Source organism: Neoarius graeffei, chromosome 11 (assembly GCF_027579695.1).
Source record: "Neoarius graeffei isolate fNeoGra1 chromosome 11, fNeoGra1.pri, whole genome shotgun sequence".
Taxonomy (NCBI): Eukaryota; Metazoa; Chordata; class Actinopteri; order Siluriformes; family Ariidae; genus Neoarius; species Neoarius graeffei.
Window position 1 is genome coordinate 71,313,214 of NC_083579.1, and position 15,755 is coordinate 71,328,968.

The 15,755-nt window shown below is 41.9% G+C and overlaps 1 protein-coding gene across 1 annotated transcript in view; it reads left to right on the forward strand.

The window, feature by feature from the left end:
* Positions 1-15,755, forward strand: part of trappc12 (trafficking protein particle complex subunit 12) — a 124,038-nt gene that overhangs the window by 96,579 nt on the left and 11,704 nt on the right. The window contains exons 8-9 of the mRNA XM_060934689.1: positions 2,231-2,304; positions 13,806-13,904. Coding sequence (XP_060790672.1) covers positions 2,231-2,304; positions 13,806-13,904 — 173 coding nt within the window. The remainder of the gene's footprint in view (positions 1-2,230; positions 2,305-13,805; positions 13,905-15,755) is intronic.

Genomic DNA, 15,755 nt, shown 5'->3' on the forward strand with positions numbered 1-15,755 from the left:
GCACTTTTCTGCTTTTTTTTTTTTTCCAATTAACGCAACATTTACACCAAACATGACATCATAACATCCACTCTGCTGAAAATACAATTCAAATTAATTGAAAGGGAAAGGACGTGGCATGTGAAAGATGCATATTTGTTTCTGGTATCCGTTCCTTTCGCTTCACATCGACTGAATTTGACCTGTGGAGTTCATGGACCTCTGGCTTCTGAGCCAATAGAAAAGAAGTGGGCGGAACTGTTGTCCGTTTGTTTCACCAAAGAAACGTGTTGGCGATGAAGAAGTAGTGGGAACATCTGAATTCTGACATGTTTTCTGACTGTTGCTTGGCCCACATTAAAGGGGCGGCATGGTGGTGCAGTGGTTAACGCTGGTGCCTCACAGCGAGAAGGTTCAAACCTAACGGCCTTTCTGTGTGGAGTTTGCGTGTTCTCCCCGTGTCTGTGTGGGTTTCCTCCAGGTGCTCTGGTTTCCCCCATCGTTAAAAAACCTGCAGATGAGGTAAAATACCCAGCCACTGGGGTTGCACAAGCCGGTGCATACTTGGTGCCGGTTCCACGCCCGGATAGATTGGTGAGGGTTGTCTCATGAAGGGCATCCAATGTAAAAACTATGCCAAATCAAATATGCAGAACAGATCCGCTGTGGCGACCCCGAAGAACGAGAGCAGCTGAAAGAAGCAGCTTGGTATGCATTAAAAAAAATTTTTTTTTTTGGAAGAATTTCATGAAACATTGTAATTTTGGGAAATTGGGTCACATTTTACCAATTATGTTGTCGCGATGTCCGTCCGTCCGTCTGTCCCGGGAAGGGTGCTCACCTTTTGAAATCAACTCCTCCTCACAAATTTTGAAGGAATTTCACGAAACTTGGCGGGATTCTTTGTTATATGTCGGTAATACGCATATTGTAATTTCGTTAAATCGGGTCACGTTTTACCAGAGTCACAGCCCTTGATGAACAAAATTTATAATTTGACAATTTCACAAGTGTGTTTTCCTTCTGAAATGAGCCCTTGATTAACAAAATTTATAATTTGACAATTTCATGAGTTTTCCTTCTGAAATCAACTCCTCTCACAATTTTTGGAAGAATTTCACGAAACTTGGCAAAAGGCATTGTTATATGTCAGTCGTACGCATATTTTAATTTCGATAAATTCGGTCACATTTTACCAGAGTTGCGACCCTGGATTAACAAAATTCTACTTTTTTGGCAATTTCATCAAGGTGTGCTTGCTTTCTGAAATCAACTCCTCTCTCAATTTTTATTATCCCCCGCTGGCCAAAAGGCCCAAAGGGGGATTATGTTGTCGCAATGTCCGTCCGTCCCGGGAAGGGTGCTCACCTTTTGAAATCAACTCCTCTCACAAATTTTGAAGGAATTTCACGAAACTTGGCAGGATTCTTTGTTGTATGTCGGTAATACGCATATTGCAATTTTGTTCAATTCAGTCGCATTTTACCAGAGTTATGGCAGAGTTGCCAGCGGGGGATATTGTGCTCTCAGAGCACAGGCTGCTAAGATTTTCTTGTTGGCATCTTTGTACACAGATGCTGAGATTATACCTCACACACTGTCGAGAGAGAAATAAACTTATTGTTATTCAGGAGAAAAAGGAAAAGTGTTTTTACAGCATCTAGTAACAGAGTAATATAATGAGTTCAGTCTTTGAATTAGATTTTTAATAGACTTTCTCTATAATTTTTTTTTTTTTTTTAAATCATCCAACGAAAGCTATTTGTACAGACCGAAAAAGCGTTGTCTATCATTGTGAGCAGCTCATTAACAACAGTCTCTGTTCTTTCTTTCATCTTGCGTAGCTTTTCTCATTTCGGCTGCACAGATAGCGGTGTAAGATGGTAGCCCCGTTTCTCTGTATCTCACTGTCGTCTTTTGATGTCACCAGATGCTGTTTAGCTGCGGCTCTCTGTTGATGAACACGAGCAGAAAGCCGCAACGCGCGCGCGCACAGACGTACAGAAATTATAAGAGAACTGACACACTCACTGATGGTGTCTACAGTCACCCGGAGGGAGGAATGAATGTGATTGTCGCAGTGTCTTTCCCTCCTTCACCATAATTCCCTCTCGCTGAAGAATAATTGATGGTTTGGACAGGGGAAAGGGTGTGATGCTGAGGGGGAGGAGGGAATTGGCATGCAATTGGTTAGCCTGTTTTCTCAATCTCTCTCGGTGTGTGTGTGTGTGTGTCTCTCTCTCTCTCCTAGCCTCTGTTCAGCTGTGGAGGTCACGTCTGTGCCGGGTGATGTACTCCGTGGCAAACTGTCTGCTAATGATGAAGGTATGTGGGTGGTGAGAGTGAGCTGCTGCAGAGATGCACTACCGTAGTTCTGCTTATACGTGCGCCACATAGCCCCACACATAGTGTTTTCACCGCAGTGTTACACAGCAAGAGAAGACATGGATGGATGATAGCAAGAATAAAAATTTCATTTTGTCCTGGTTAAGAATTTAGCTCATTTACGACCAACTCTTGCTAAAAGAAAAAAAAAATGTTCAGATAGCAACATCCAATACCACGTAAGCTGAGGATACCATCTCGTACGTAAGAACGGATGAAAAGACGGCAATCTGAAAATGTGTAACGATTAACGATGGCAATCAAAGCATAGGCTGCAAACTGGGCTCTGAAAATATCGAGAGGAGCTACGACAGCAGCTTCCAACAATACAAGTAATTTGGATAAAACACAACTCATGTAGTTGTGGTGTTTAGACAGCAGAGGGCGCAATAACTTTTTTTTTTTTTTTTTTTTTTTTTTTTTAATGTGGTCCGGTTTCCATCAAATCCTGCGCTCTGATTGGCTGGCGAGCGGGTCCGTATCCTACAATACGGACCCCGGATACGGACCTCTGGCGACTCGCTCGTTCACAACATCATCATTGTAGCAATTTTTGTCAACGTTTATTTTCACATTTCTCAGGAGAATAGCATTCATTTTCCAGCATGGATAGCGATAACGACAGTCTTCACAGCGAAAGCGAGTTTTACTACCCTGAGGAAGAAGAAATAAAAGAAAACATTTCAGGAGAAAGCTTAAAACCTGTAACTGTTGCTGACGCTGAGCAAAAACATGGCTGAATCCTGAATGACTCAATTTTTTTATGAATAGGGGACTACATAGGCGACAAAATGTAGTTTTTTTTTGTTTTGTTTTTTTTTCCTTCCTGCCATGGAAGTGCACTTGTATACCGAGGAGGAAGCCATTTGCATTACAGCCGTGAATGAGGATTCAAAATGGCGGCTCGGCTCGGTTTTCCCTTTCGGGCGCTCTCGTTTTCTGTTAGAATTTGGTAAAGAAAAAAATAAATATATTATTTACCAGCTTCAGGTCGGTCCGTATGGTGAAATACCGTGACCTCGGCCCAGAGGGCCTCGGTCGGTACTTTGAAGACCTCGGTCACGGTATTTCACGATACGGACCGACCTGAAGCTGGTAAATAATATATATTTATTATCCTGTACATACAGGACACTTTTTTTTTTTTTTGATGGACTAAAAACATGTTCTATTCCCTCCGAGCGGGTTTCATTCATTTGGTTTGATAGCATGCAATATTGTTTGCATATTGCTTATTCTACATGTATTACGTCACTCTACCCAATGGAGAATGAGCATTGAAGATGGTTTACGATATTGCATGGTTGTCAAGACAACATGAAGTTGCACGTCGGCAGTGTCATAGTCGAGTCACGAAACCGTGAGTCCCCCAGTGTTCAAGTCCAGGTCATTTAAAGAAAATTTTGAGTCGAGTCCAAGAACAAGACTCCATCCGCACCATGTGACGGTGGCTGTTGCTGCCTTTATGTGAAAGCGTCTCTGCTACTGTGTCGGACTAACGTTCCTGCTCGACTGCCCCATTTTAGTTAACAGGCTACAGATTAGGGATGGCGAAAACTAAAAAAAAATCTTGACCGACCACCAAGCCGGTTAAAGTCGGTTAACCTATGAGTTTAAACAGGGATGCAAACGGCGCGCCTTTTTCACGGCTTGTGCAGATCCGATTTTTTTTTGGCGGGGGCGTTGGAGTGTCTGAATAATTTCATCAGAGTAAATTCTGTATTAAAATTACTACATAAGCAAATGCCGTTACAGTCCATGAAAAAGCCGTGAAAAAGTCGGCATCTGCGCCTTTAGTTTGTGTGGAGAGAGATGATCTGCAGTAACATGCATTGTTGGCTACAGACCAAAACATACTTTCAGAATGCACTGGCCAAGGCAGGACTAAACTCCATGTGCCTTCTAATAATAATAAAAAAAAAAAAAACAGAATACAGTGTTTCCCACAGACCAGGTAGCAATTCGTGGTGCTCCACTGTGCCGATGAGGGAATCGTGCGCAGTGGTGTCGTGGCGGTCAGTGGAGTCGGTCATTGGGGTGTATGCAAAGTGTTTACAGCGGGCGGTGTTCAAACACACAGTATTTTTCTTCAGTCACCTGTTGGGACTATTTTAAAGCTACAAGAAGCATTTGAGATTATTCAGTTCAATCTAAATTCTTTTAAGTTCTTTAAGAGAAGACAGCTGAAAAATTTTTCCCAGAACCCTGCCTGGTTTCATTCCTTGACCCAATTTTACATTACAGGGCAGGCCATTAGTTTGCTGGGCTTGATGTTGGTGGAAAACCTGTCTTTTAAATTTATGAAAATTACTCACCAAAATTGAAGTTAAAGACTCACTGACAGTCATTTCGTATTAATTTTTAAACAAACAATATATGACTCCAAAGATAAATTCTGGTTTTAATTCTTGGTTTAACTGTCCGTTTTAAACATCAGAAGTAATTTTAAATTTCGCGCAGGGAGATTGACCTGGAGATGAACTGGGCTCATTCAGAGATGCCGGAAGTGACGTCACATCAGTGTGTCGTTTTTGTTTACAAGTCACTATGTTGGTTCAGTTCTCACAAGTCTTGTGATATTGAGCTGTGGTTTTGTTGTGATTTCCTTGCGTGAAAAAGTTAAATGGCGTCTAACCGAAAAGGGATTATACGTGTGGCTTACGGGTGTTCTAACACCACGTCGGAAGGAGTGAAACTCCATTCCTTTCCTTGGAAAAAACACCCTGAAATAGCAAAAGAGTGGGAAAGAAACGTTTCCAAAACACGTGCGAACTGGAAGCCAACAAAATGGTCACGTCTCTGTTCAGCACATTTCGAGGAGCACTGTTTCACTTTGTCGTCCAGAACTCGAAGAACGTTTGATCCAGCTCATCCACTGGTGTTGGAGGAGTCAGCTGTGCCGACGTTGTTTGACAGGCCCGGGCCGAATCAATCTGTCAAAAGAGAAACAGATGACAGCAGACCCCCCGAAGGGGCGGTCAAAAAATGAAAGTCCGGTGGTGCCTTTGCCAAAAGAGAACGAGCCAGGGTACGTGGCTATGTGTTGTTATTCAATACATGTATGTTTAAAATTTGTTGTAACGTCACAAATGCGTCTTATACCATTGCATATTATGCTGCTTTTCCACTACAAACGCGGCTGAGTCGGGCTGAGCCGTGCCGTGCTGAGTCGAGCTGAGTGGGGCTGTTGGAGTTGCATTTCGACTACAACCGCGCTGAACTGTGCTGGCTGGAAGTGGGTGGACACATTGGGTGGAGTTAGCGAAAGTGGGTGGACGTCACGTGATGTCGTTAAGCAGTGCAAACAGTGACATCAGTGAGCTTTTAAGCAGTAGTCTCACGACCCGAATAGTAAACAATAAACATGGAGGACATGGAGTCGTTAGTGTTGCTGGTCTTGGTGCTGTGGCTTGTTGTCACCGACAACGCCAACAGATACTGGCAAGAGCGTATAGATGAGGCGAGGCGCATAAGGCTTCATAATTCTCGTAATTCGTAATTCTCCTTCTTCCGGGTTTACGGTGTTTACAGATCCCAGCGCGCTCGCGGGGCGTGTGTGGGCATGTGAGGACACTCCTCCTCACCAATCAGTGCACAGGGGAGTGTCTGCTCACGCCCCCAGCCTCACTCGGCACGGTTTGGCTCGCTTCAGCCCTACTCCAAAACCGTGCGAGTTTTGGGTGCTAAGCAGGGCTGAAGCGAGCTGAGTCGTGCTGTTTTTTGGTAGTCGAAACGCGAGCCGTGTCGGGCTGAAGTGAGCTGAAAAAGGGTAGTGGAAAAGGGCCATTACTTATTAATAGGCCAAAGCAGCTAATACCAGTAATGTACAACAACTGAAAGGCCAATACCTTGTTTCATGTATTTAGTTAGGATAATATACATGATATGTGTGTGGAGTGATAGATATAAGATGTCATCCGGCATGTTTTTTCCTATACCATAAAAGAAAAAAAAATTACAACAAATTCCTTTCATCACCCCCTCCTCCGTGTCTTATTATAGAAATCGAAATACTGACAGACTATAATATAATGCAACTTTCTTCAAATTATACGCTCCAAGAAATAGAAGACTCAGAACCCAATGTACATGTGCCAGATCATGCAGAGGAGGTTATACCAAATATTGAATCTGAGGTTTGTCACAGACCATGCGGACATTGTTTTCAACTTCTACATGCCATGAAATTGTTCAAATGTTCTTTTGTCTCTTTGTTATTCTTATTTTTGTATTAATATTTTGTTGTTAACATGTATGTTGTACATGAAAGTGTACGAAATGAAAAGAACACAAATACCGCCCCCCCCCTTTCCAAGGATAAAGTATAACGTTAAAATTAATTTACATACGCCTAATCACTGATAATATGTTAAAAAAAAAAAAACTAACCAGTTTTTATTTCCAACTCGGTCGTCAGCGTTGAGACCAACAAAATTTTCAGCGTCAGTCTGTGACTGAGTATCGCCAGGAGTGTCTGAATCCGAGTTTGATGCCGACTGTGTTGGTTCAAACTGATACGGTAAAACGCCGAGTTTTGGATATTCTTCATAACACTCTTCTTCATGCTCTGAATCAGAAATATCCGCATATTCGCCACTGAAACTTGACGAAGAATAAGAGAAGTGATCGTCTTTGACATGAGCCATGTTTTGTTTTCATGCAATCCAGAACGACATAGACTGATGTGACGTCACTCGCCCTAGCGGCAAAAACGGGCAAATGGCTCATGGCGCTTGTAGAAGCCGGGGCAAAAAACACAAAATCGGCTCTGAAATTCTTGATTTTCTACAAAGACGACCCTTTATTCAAGTTGAGTTTTGGATATTTTATTTCACAATACAGCAATAAAACAAATGTACATATTACGTGGTGTAAAAAGTTGTCTCAGTGGGTCTTTAAAGTTTAGTTTTTACTAGAGATGCACCGATTGCAATTTTTTGGGCCGATTCCGATTTCCCATGGAGTGTGACCTGCCGATACCGATTTTGGCCGATTCCGATTTCGTTTTTTCAAACCACTTCACAGCACACACAAAGACTATTTTCTTTTTATCTTTTCTTTAATAGAACATTCTGCCATATTATCAGTATATAATTCAGTAATAAAAACACCTCAAAGGTTGAAAACAAACAAAAAGACATTGTTCTTTGTAAAATCTTTTCTTCATGTTTGGTATTAACATAATTCCTGAAATAGGAAATTCACACAAACATTTTTTCTTTTCCCATCAAATATCTGGCACAAAAACAACTTCCCTCTCATATATTATTTGCCTGCTGCTATGGAACACACTTTCATAAGCCTATTTAGATCTGAAAACGTATGTCTTATGGAACAACCCATTTCTTCATTCAGTATCAAAATACAAAAATAATTTCCAGTCATACTTGTACCATAGGGCGGCACGGTGGTGTAGTGGTTAGCGCTGTCGCCTCACAGCAAGAAGGTCCTGGGTTCGAGCCCCGTGGCCGGCGAGGGCCTTTCTGTGTGGAGTTTGCATGTTCTCCCTGTGTCCGCGTGGGTTTCCTCCGGGTGCTCCGGTTTCCCCCACAGTCCAAAGACATGCAGGTTAGGTTAACTGGTGACTCTAAATTGACCGTAGGTGTGAATGTGAGTGTGAATGGTTGTCTGTGTCTATGTGTCAGCCCTGTGATGACCTGGCGACTTGTCCAGGGTGTACCCCGCCTTTCGCCCGTAGTCAGCTGGGATAGGCTCCAGCTTGCCTGCAACCCTGTAGAAGGATAAAGCGGCTAGAGATAATGAGATGAGATGAGACTTGTACCATAGCCATTCTATCATCTTTGTCAAATGTGTATTTGTAGAGTAATTTCCAATGGAATCAAGTGCAACCAAGGCTGTAAAACAAACAAATACATTTTTTTTTCTCTCTCTCTTTGTACTAGATCTAACTAGATGTTTGGTAATAGGCTAACGTATTAATTCCTGTAATGGGAAATTCATACAACCACAAACATTTTCTTTTTTTCACATCCAATATCTGGCACAAAAAAATCACTATATTTGGATATCCAAATATAGTGATTTTTTTTTTTTTTTTTTGTTAACTGCGCGCGCGCCGGAGCTCGTTAGGCGCGCAGGACTGACACTGTTCTGCGCAAGCGCAACACAATCGCACTAGAAAGCATGTTCAAGCTGCCAGTGTAGCTGCAGTCTTTTTAGTTGCGAATTACGAGTATTTCCACTTTCATCTCTATGTGATACACAAGTTTTGATCGGCAGAAAATCGGCATATTTTAATTTTGACCAGCCGGTCGCCGGTCATGGCCGATCACGTGAAAATCGGCCGATTCCGATCGGCAGCCGGTCAATCAGTGCGTCTCTGGTTTTTACCTGAGTTTTTTGCCTTTTTGGTGGCAATCTTTCAATCATTCTTTGGTTGACATTCAAGGAATAAATTGCAAAAAACAAGTTGGAGGTTTTTATTTTAAATATTGAACTCAACACTTGCCTCAACCAATACTAAAATGAAATAAATAGTATAATGTAATAATAAAATATCATAATTAGATGTAAGAAACCACTTATGGTAACACCATGGCAACTAACAAAAATGAAAAGCATTACCCTAATTGGTGCAAAGCCTGCATGCCCTATCAGAACATTTAATTCTGCGTGGCTTCCTGAAAAAAAAAAAAAAAACCTCAAGTGCCCTATCGTAAGGGAAGTCATTGCTGAAGCGGGATAATGCAATAAGGCCGGTTCCTTGCGTCAAGCTGCTACTGTCTGCATCAAAATTGGTTTATAGCCTGACTCAGGGATGTCCGTTTCCTGTAAGCCAAGAAGGCTATGATAAAGCTCATCACGAGCACGACGTAGGCTACCTTTTAAAATAAGCGGTCGGAAGGCGAATCGGGAAGGCTGCGTTATTTTTAATTAGCACAACGGATTTTTTTTTTTTTTCCAAAATCGCGAGTCTGATTGTGTGGCGCTAGGAATCCATTGTGTGGCGCTGCGCCACACAATGGTCTATGTATGGGAAACCCTGGAATAGTAATTTGTAAGCTAAAAAGCCTGTGTCTACACTTTTTTTTTTTTTTCTTTCGCCAAGTGGCAGCTGTGTTCAACTGGGGCGGGACATGACTGAATGGGTGTTTCTGATTTGTCAGCTGTCTTTAACTGGGGCGGGAGGGCGGGACATGACTGAATGGGTGTTTCTGATTTGTCAGCTGTCTTTAACTGGGGCGGGAGGGCGGGACATGACTGAATGGGTGTTTCTGATTTGTCAGCTGTCTTTAACTGGGGCGGGAGGGCGGGACATGACTGAATGGGTGTTTCTGATTTGGCAGCTGTCGTCCTTACACCGCATGGCACGCCCCAAGGGTTTACAACACAGAATTCCAGGTTCACCGCTCCAAAATCGGCAGCTTCAAAACGATTGATTTTTTTTTTTTTTTTCACCGACAACCAAAAAAAAAGCAAGCCCCGCCCACTATCAACATGAGAGAGGGTTAACACTAGCTAGTTCATCGCTCAGCAAGCAAGCCCCGCCCACTATCAACAGGGCAATGAACATAGCGTGTCACTTCCTTCTCTGGGTGGAGTCTCGCCAAATGACGATTGAAGTTCGAGGTCGTCCCCGTCGTCTCCTCGATAGTTCTTCTACATATGGAACACACAGCAGTGCATTGTTTCCCACTGCACGAGAAGTCTGTCGAAGCAAAGCGGACAATCCTGGGGCGTTCTGTCCAGGCATTTTAGCGCCATTAACGTTAGTTTGTTCCTGAACAGGTGACTATGCATTCTCTTCCATGCAATTAGTACAAAAATTAATGTAGATATCAATATCCTATGCCAAATTATTATGGCATGTTACAAAAAATAAAGAAAAAGTTCGAGTCTCCAATTTACGAGTCCGAATGCAGTCCAAGTCAAGTCACGAGTCTTTAAAATTATGACACGAGTCAGACTCTAGCACGACAAGCCTGTTGCAAGCAGCACGTCAGCAATCAATGTAAATGAAATGTTCTGCGATACCCCTGACTGATTTGATTAATACGAAGAACGTAACTCAGTTCGGTAACCGTGTCGGTCTTGACAAATACCAAAAGCATGCACTCAAACTCCATCGGTCAGGTTTAATTTAATTTGGTTCAAAATAGCCGTATGGGATATAAGACTCATGGAAGCCCCCCCCCCCCCCCCCCCCCCCTTTTTTTTTTTTTTTTTTTTTTTTAAATCATGAGGCTCTGTGTACAATTACAATGGCCAACATTAATGATAATTCCTAAGGTTAGGCTTGGAAAACTTTTTTGTAATATTTAGCAAACTATTACAGTATTCTTTACACTCTGGAAGCTGGGAATGAAATGTATGTTTAGGATAAAGACACATTTCCACTTACAGTGGTGCTTGAAAGTTTGTGAACCCTTTAGAATTTTCTATACTTCTGCATAAATATGACCTAAAACACCGCCAGATTTTCACACAAGTCCTAAAAGTAGATAAAGAGAACCCAGTTAAACAAATGAGACAAAAAATATTAGACTTGGTCATTTATTTATTGAGGAAAATGATCCAATATTGCATATCTGTGAGTGGCAAAAGTATGTGAACCTTTGCTTTCAGTATCTGGTGTGACCCCCTTGTGCAGCAATAACTGCAACTAAACGTTTGCGGTAACTGTTGGTCAGTCCTGCACACCGGCTTGGAGGAATTTTAGCCCATTCCTCCGTACAGAACAGCTTCAACTCTGGGATGTTGGTGGGTTTCCTCACATGAACTGCTCGCTTCAGGTCCTTCCACAACATTTCCATTGGATTAAGGTCAGGACTTTGACTTGGCCATTCCAAAACATTTAACTTTATTCTTCTTTAACCATTCTTTGGTAGAACAACTTGTGTGCTTAGGGTCATTGTCTTGCTGCATGACCCACCTTCTCTTGAGATTCAGTTCATGGACAGACGTCCTGACATTTTCCTTTAGAATTCGCTGGTATAATTCAGAATTCATTGTTCCATCAATGATGGCAAGCCGTCCTGGCCCAGATGCAGCAAAACAGGCCCAAACCATGATACTACCACCACCATGTTTCACAGATGGGATAAGGTTCTTATGCTGGAATGCAGTGTTTTTCCTTTCTCCAAACGTAACGCTTCACATTTAAACCAAAAAGTTCTATTTTGGTCTCATCTGTCCACAAAATATTTTTCCAGTAGCCTTCTGGCTTGTCCACATGATCTTTAGCAAACTGCAGACGAGCAGTAACGTTCTTTTTGGAGAGCAGTGGCTTTCTCCTTGCAACCCTGCCATGCAGACCATTATTGTTCAGTGTTCTTCTGATGGTGGACTCATGAACATTAACATTAGCCAATGTGAGAGAGGCCTTCAGTTGCTTAGAAGTTACCCTGGGGTCCTTTGTGACCTCACCGACTATTACGCGCCTTGCTCTTGGAGTGATCTTTGTTGGTCGACCACTCCTGGGGAGGGTAACAGTGATCTTGAATTTCCTCCATTTGTACACAATCTGTCTGACTGTGGATTGGTGGAGTCCAAACTCTTTAGAGATGGTTTTGTAACCTTTTCCAGCCTGATGAGCATCAACAACGCTTTTTTTGAGGTCCTCAGAAATCTCCTTTGTTCGTGCCATGATGCACTTCCACAGACATGTGTTGTGAAGATCAGACTTTGATAGATCCCTGTTCTTTAAATAAAACAGGGTGCCCACTCACACCTGATTGTCATCCCATTGATTGAAAACACCTGACTCTAATTTCACCTTCAAATTAACTGCTAATCCTAGAGGTTCACATACTTTTGCCACTCACAGATATGTAATATTGGATCATTTTCCTCAATAAATAAATGACCAAGTATAATATTTTTGTCTCATTTGTTTAACTGGGTTCTCTTTATCTACTTTTAGGACTTGTGTGAAAATCTGATGATGTTTTAGGTCATATTTACGCAGAAATATAGAAAATTCTAAAGGGTTCACAAACTTTCAAGCACCACTGTATCCTTCAGTCTGTTTACCTGTCAAGCGCTTGTACACTACCATTCAAAAGTTTGGGGTCACTTTGAAATGTCCTTATTTTTGAAAGAAAAGCACTGTTCTTTTCAATGAAGATCACTTTAAACTAATCAGAAATCCACTCTATACATTGCTAATGTGGTAAATGACTATTCTAGCTGCAAATGTCTGGTTTTTGGTGCAATATCTCCATAGGTGTATAGAGGCCCATTTCCAGCAACTATCACTCCAGTGTTCTAATGGTACAATGTGTTTGCTCATTGCCTCAGAAGGCTAATGGATTATTAGAAAACCCTTGTACAATCATGTTAGCACAGCTGAAAACAGTTGAGCTCTTTAGAGAAGCTATAAAACTGACCTTCCTTTGAGCAGATTGAGTTTCTGGAGCATCACATTTGTGGGGTCGATTAAATGCTCAAAATGGCCAGAAAAATGTCTCGACTATATTTTCTATTCATTTTACAACTTATGGTGGTAAATAAAAGTGTGACTTTTCATGGAAAACACAACATTAATTGTCTGGGTGACCCCAAACTTTTGAACGGTAGTGTAGCTTTCGGGGCGGAGCTTAGGAGGAACCACTGAAGAGAGGAGCTGTATTTGTTTTTGGCTTTTTGAGTTCTAAAGCTGCTAGCTTCAGCTAACTTTCCCCAAAATGATCGACTACAGCTTTAAGTATTAAAAAAAAAATCCTAATAATCATTTTCAGTTAATTAAAATGTGCACAGGTGTGATACTGATGGTTATACCGCTGAACCAGTCTTCTAATGTGGTGACCTTTTTCATTTAAATAAATATTTCGTCTTGTTATATTTCATCACAACTAAGTGTAGCTTGAGATTTTCAGTTTGTCTTTGCTTCCTTTTATTTGTATCATCGTGCAGTTCGTCCCAGAATATGCTCGGCGACTTGAGATTTGACAAAAAGGCGTCGAAGTGCAGAGGGTTAGACGCAGGTCTGATAAATCGAGGCTTGTACTTGTACCTTTCTTCCTCCTATCTACGCTTTAATAAAAGCGACAGGCATTTCGTTTGTTTGCTTGACCCGGTTGACCGTTATCCACAGTCCTACTGTCTCGACAGGAGCTTTCAGTAGGATATTGGGTCACAAGCGACGAGCCTTTACTCAAGCAATGCATCATTCCTCCAATCTGAAAAGTGACCGCCATTCTCAGGACTGTTAGATCTGAAAACGCAGCGTTGTTTTCAGCTGGATAAATGTTCCTAAAACAGGATCTGTGTATCACGCTTTAGCTCATTTCCTCTGCCTTAAGAGGAGTGAACACTGGCGTGCAGTGCTACAGTGCCATCTGGTGGCTAAAGATATATTCTACAATTCTGCGACTTGCATGCCCTGTACGTGTTATTCCATCTAAACACCTACTTCATGTTTACTGCCTTCTGCCTCTCTCATAATGTTTTCTTCTCTCCGTCCCCCTTCTCACACGCAGGACTATGTGCTGGCTGTTGAGACGTATCGTTCCATCATCCAGTACGAGCCACAGCAGAGCGTGCAGCTGTTGAGTGGAGTAGGACGCATCTTCCTACAGGTGAGAGGAGGCAAAACATCTGCCGTCTCTGCAAGGCGTCCCTGGTCCTTTCAGCGATGAATGTTGATGAGACATTAAGATTTTACCTGCACAGGCACTCGGTTGCAGTATTAAGTGATATATTTTTATTATTCCAGGTTAAAGAAGTACTATATTCATACATCCAGGACGCTTTTTTTGATGGAATAAAAGCGTGTGTTCTCTTCTCTTCCAGCTGGTTTCATTCATTTGGTTTGATAGCATGCAATATTGTTAGCATATCGCTTATCCGACGTGTATCGCGTCACTCTACCTAATGGAGAATGAGCATTGAATATGGTTTACGATATTGCATGGTTGCCAAGACATGACGTCACACATCGGCGCTGATGCGAATATTCAACGAGAGAGTTTTCTGCTGCGCAGAAGCGTTTTTTTTTTTCACCAGGAAAGAGGAAGATGCGTTGAATACCCAAAAGGCTTCCAAAACTTGGAGATATCCTTCATGCATATTTACAAGAGAAAAACATACCAACGGACATCGAAAAACTGGAAAAGAGAGTGTATGTCAGTGGTGAAGCGTTACTATTAGAGCTGGAACTTGAGCTCAGCCAAACCGTAGCCAGACACCAAAAAGCAACAGGGCAAAGGATTTTGCAGGGGATTAGTGGCAGGGTGTCGGGTCGCTGTGTTGTGTGTAGCTGTCGACGTTGATTTTAAAAGTAACTCAGTAAATTACACAGGGAAATGAATACTTAAGTTGGAGTGAAAAATACTGTAGCGAGCGTGCAGCGTGGAAGAAGAGTCTGGAGACAGACATCTTAGTTTCTCAGTCGTTAGCCTGTGCTACTTAATCTCGATAGCACTAGCTTGAGCGCTTTATTAGCATTCGCTAACACTACTGATGAACGCTACACCGTCTGGAAGGTGACTTCACTGCTGCGCTAACGGCGCCAACTCGCGGGCAAGCGAGTGTTGGCCTTTGAGATGGCCAAGAGTGATTTTAAATTTTTGGTCTCTCCCACTGTAAATCAAAATCTGATTGGTTAATTCATCCATCACTTCCTACATAAATATACACTGCCATGGCCTTCTGTCTCGGCGGTGAAGTTCTAACCAATGAGTGAACCAGCTCCAAACTCTTCTCAGCCTCGAGACAACAAACAAAAGTCAAGTTTATTTGTATAGCGCTTTTAACAATAAACATTGTCGCAAAGCAGCTTTACAGAATTTGAACGACTTAAAACATGAGCTAATTTTATCCCTAATCTATCCCCAATGAGCAAGCCTGTGGCGACGGTGGCAAGGAAAAACTCCCTCAGACAACATGAGGAAGAAACCTCGAGAGGAACCAGACTCAAAAGGGAACCCATCCTCATTTGGGCAACAGCAGACATCATGACTAACATTAACAGTTTTAACATGAAGTCAGTTTCATTGATGTTATAAACTCTTCATTGATGGAAACTTGAGTGCAAAACTGTTCATGACAACTGCAGTCCTAAAGTTAGCAAGTCAACTGTAGTCCTCAGCCATAAAAGCATTACTGTAAGAGTCCAGAGCGTCTTCCAGCATCTCACTGGATAACTCGATTTTAAGGTTTCAGGACAGTAACCTTGTCATTTCTGAAGCAAATTTGATAGAAAATAAGGCCAGATTAGAATTAGAAAAGAAGAATTATACTGAAAGAATGAAAACAATTAACAAATGAAAGAAATCGAATATAACATTTGAAATGCTGAGATGTTTGGGCCTTCTCTGAAGGACTAGAAGTCCCTGATAGTTCCCATCCGTTTACAAAAGGAAAAACATACCAACAGACATTGAAAAACTGGAAAAGAGAATGTGTATGTGTAATAATAATATTGGCTG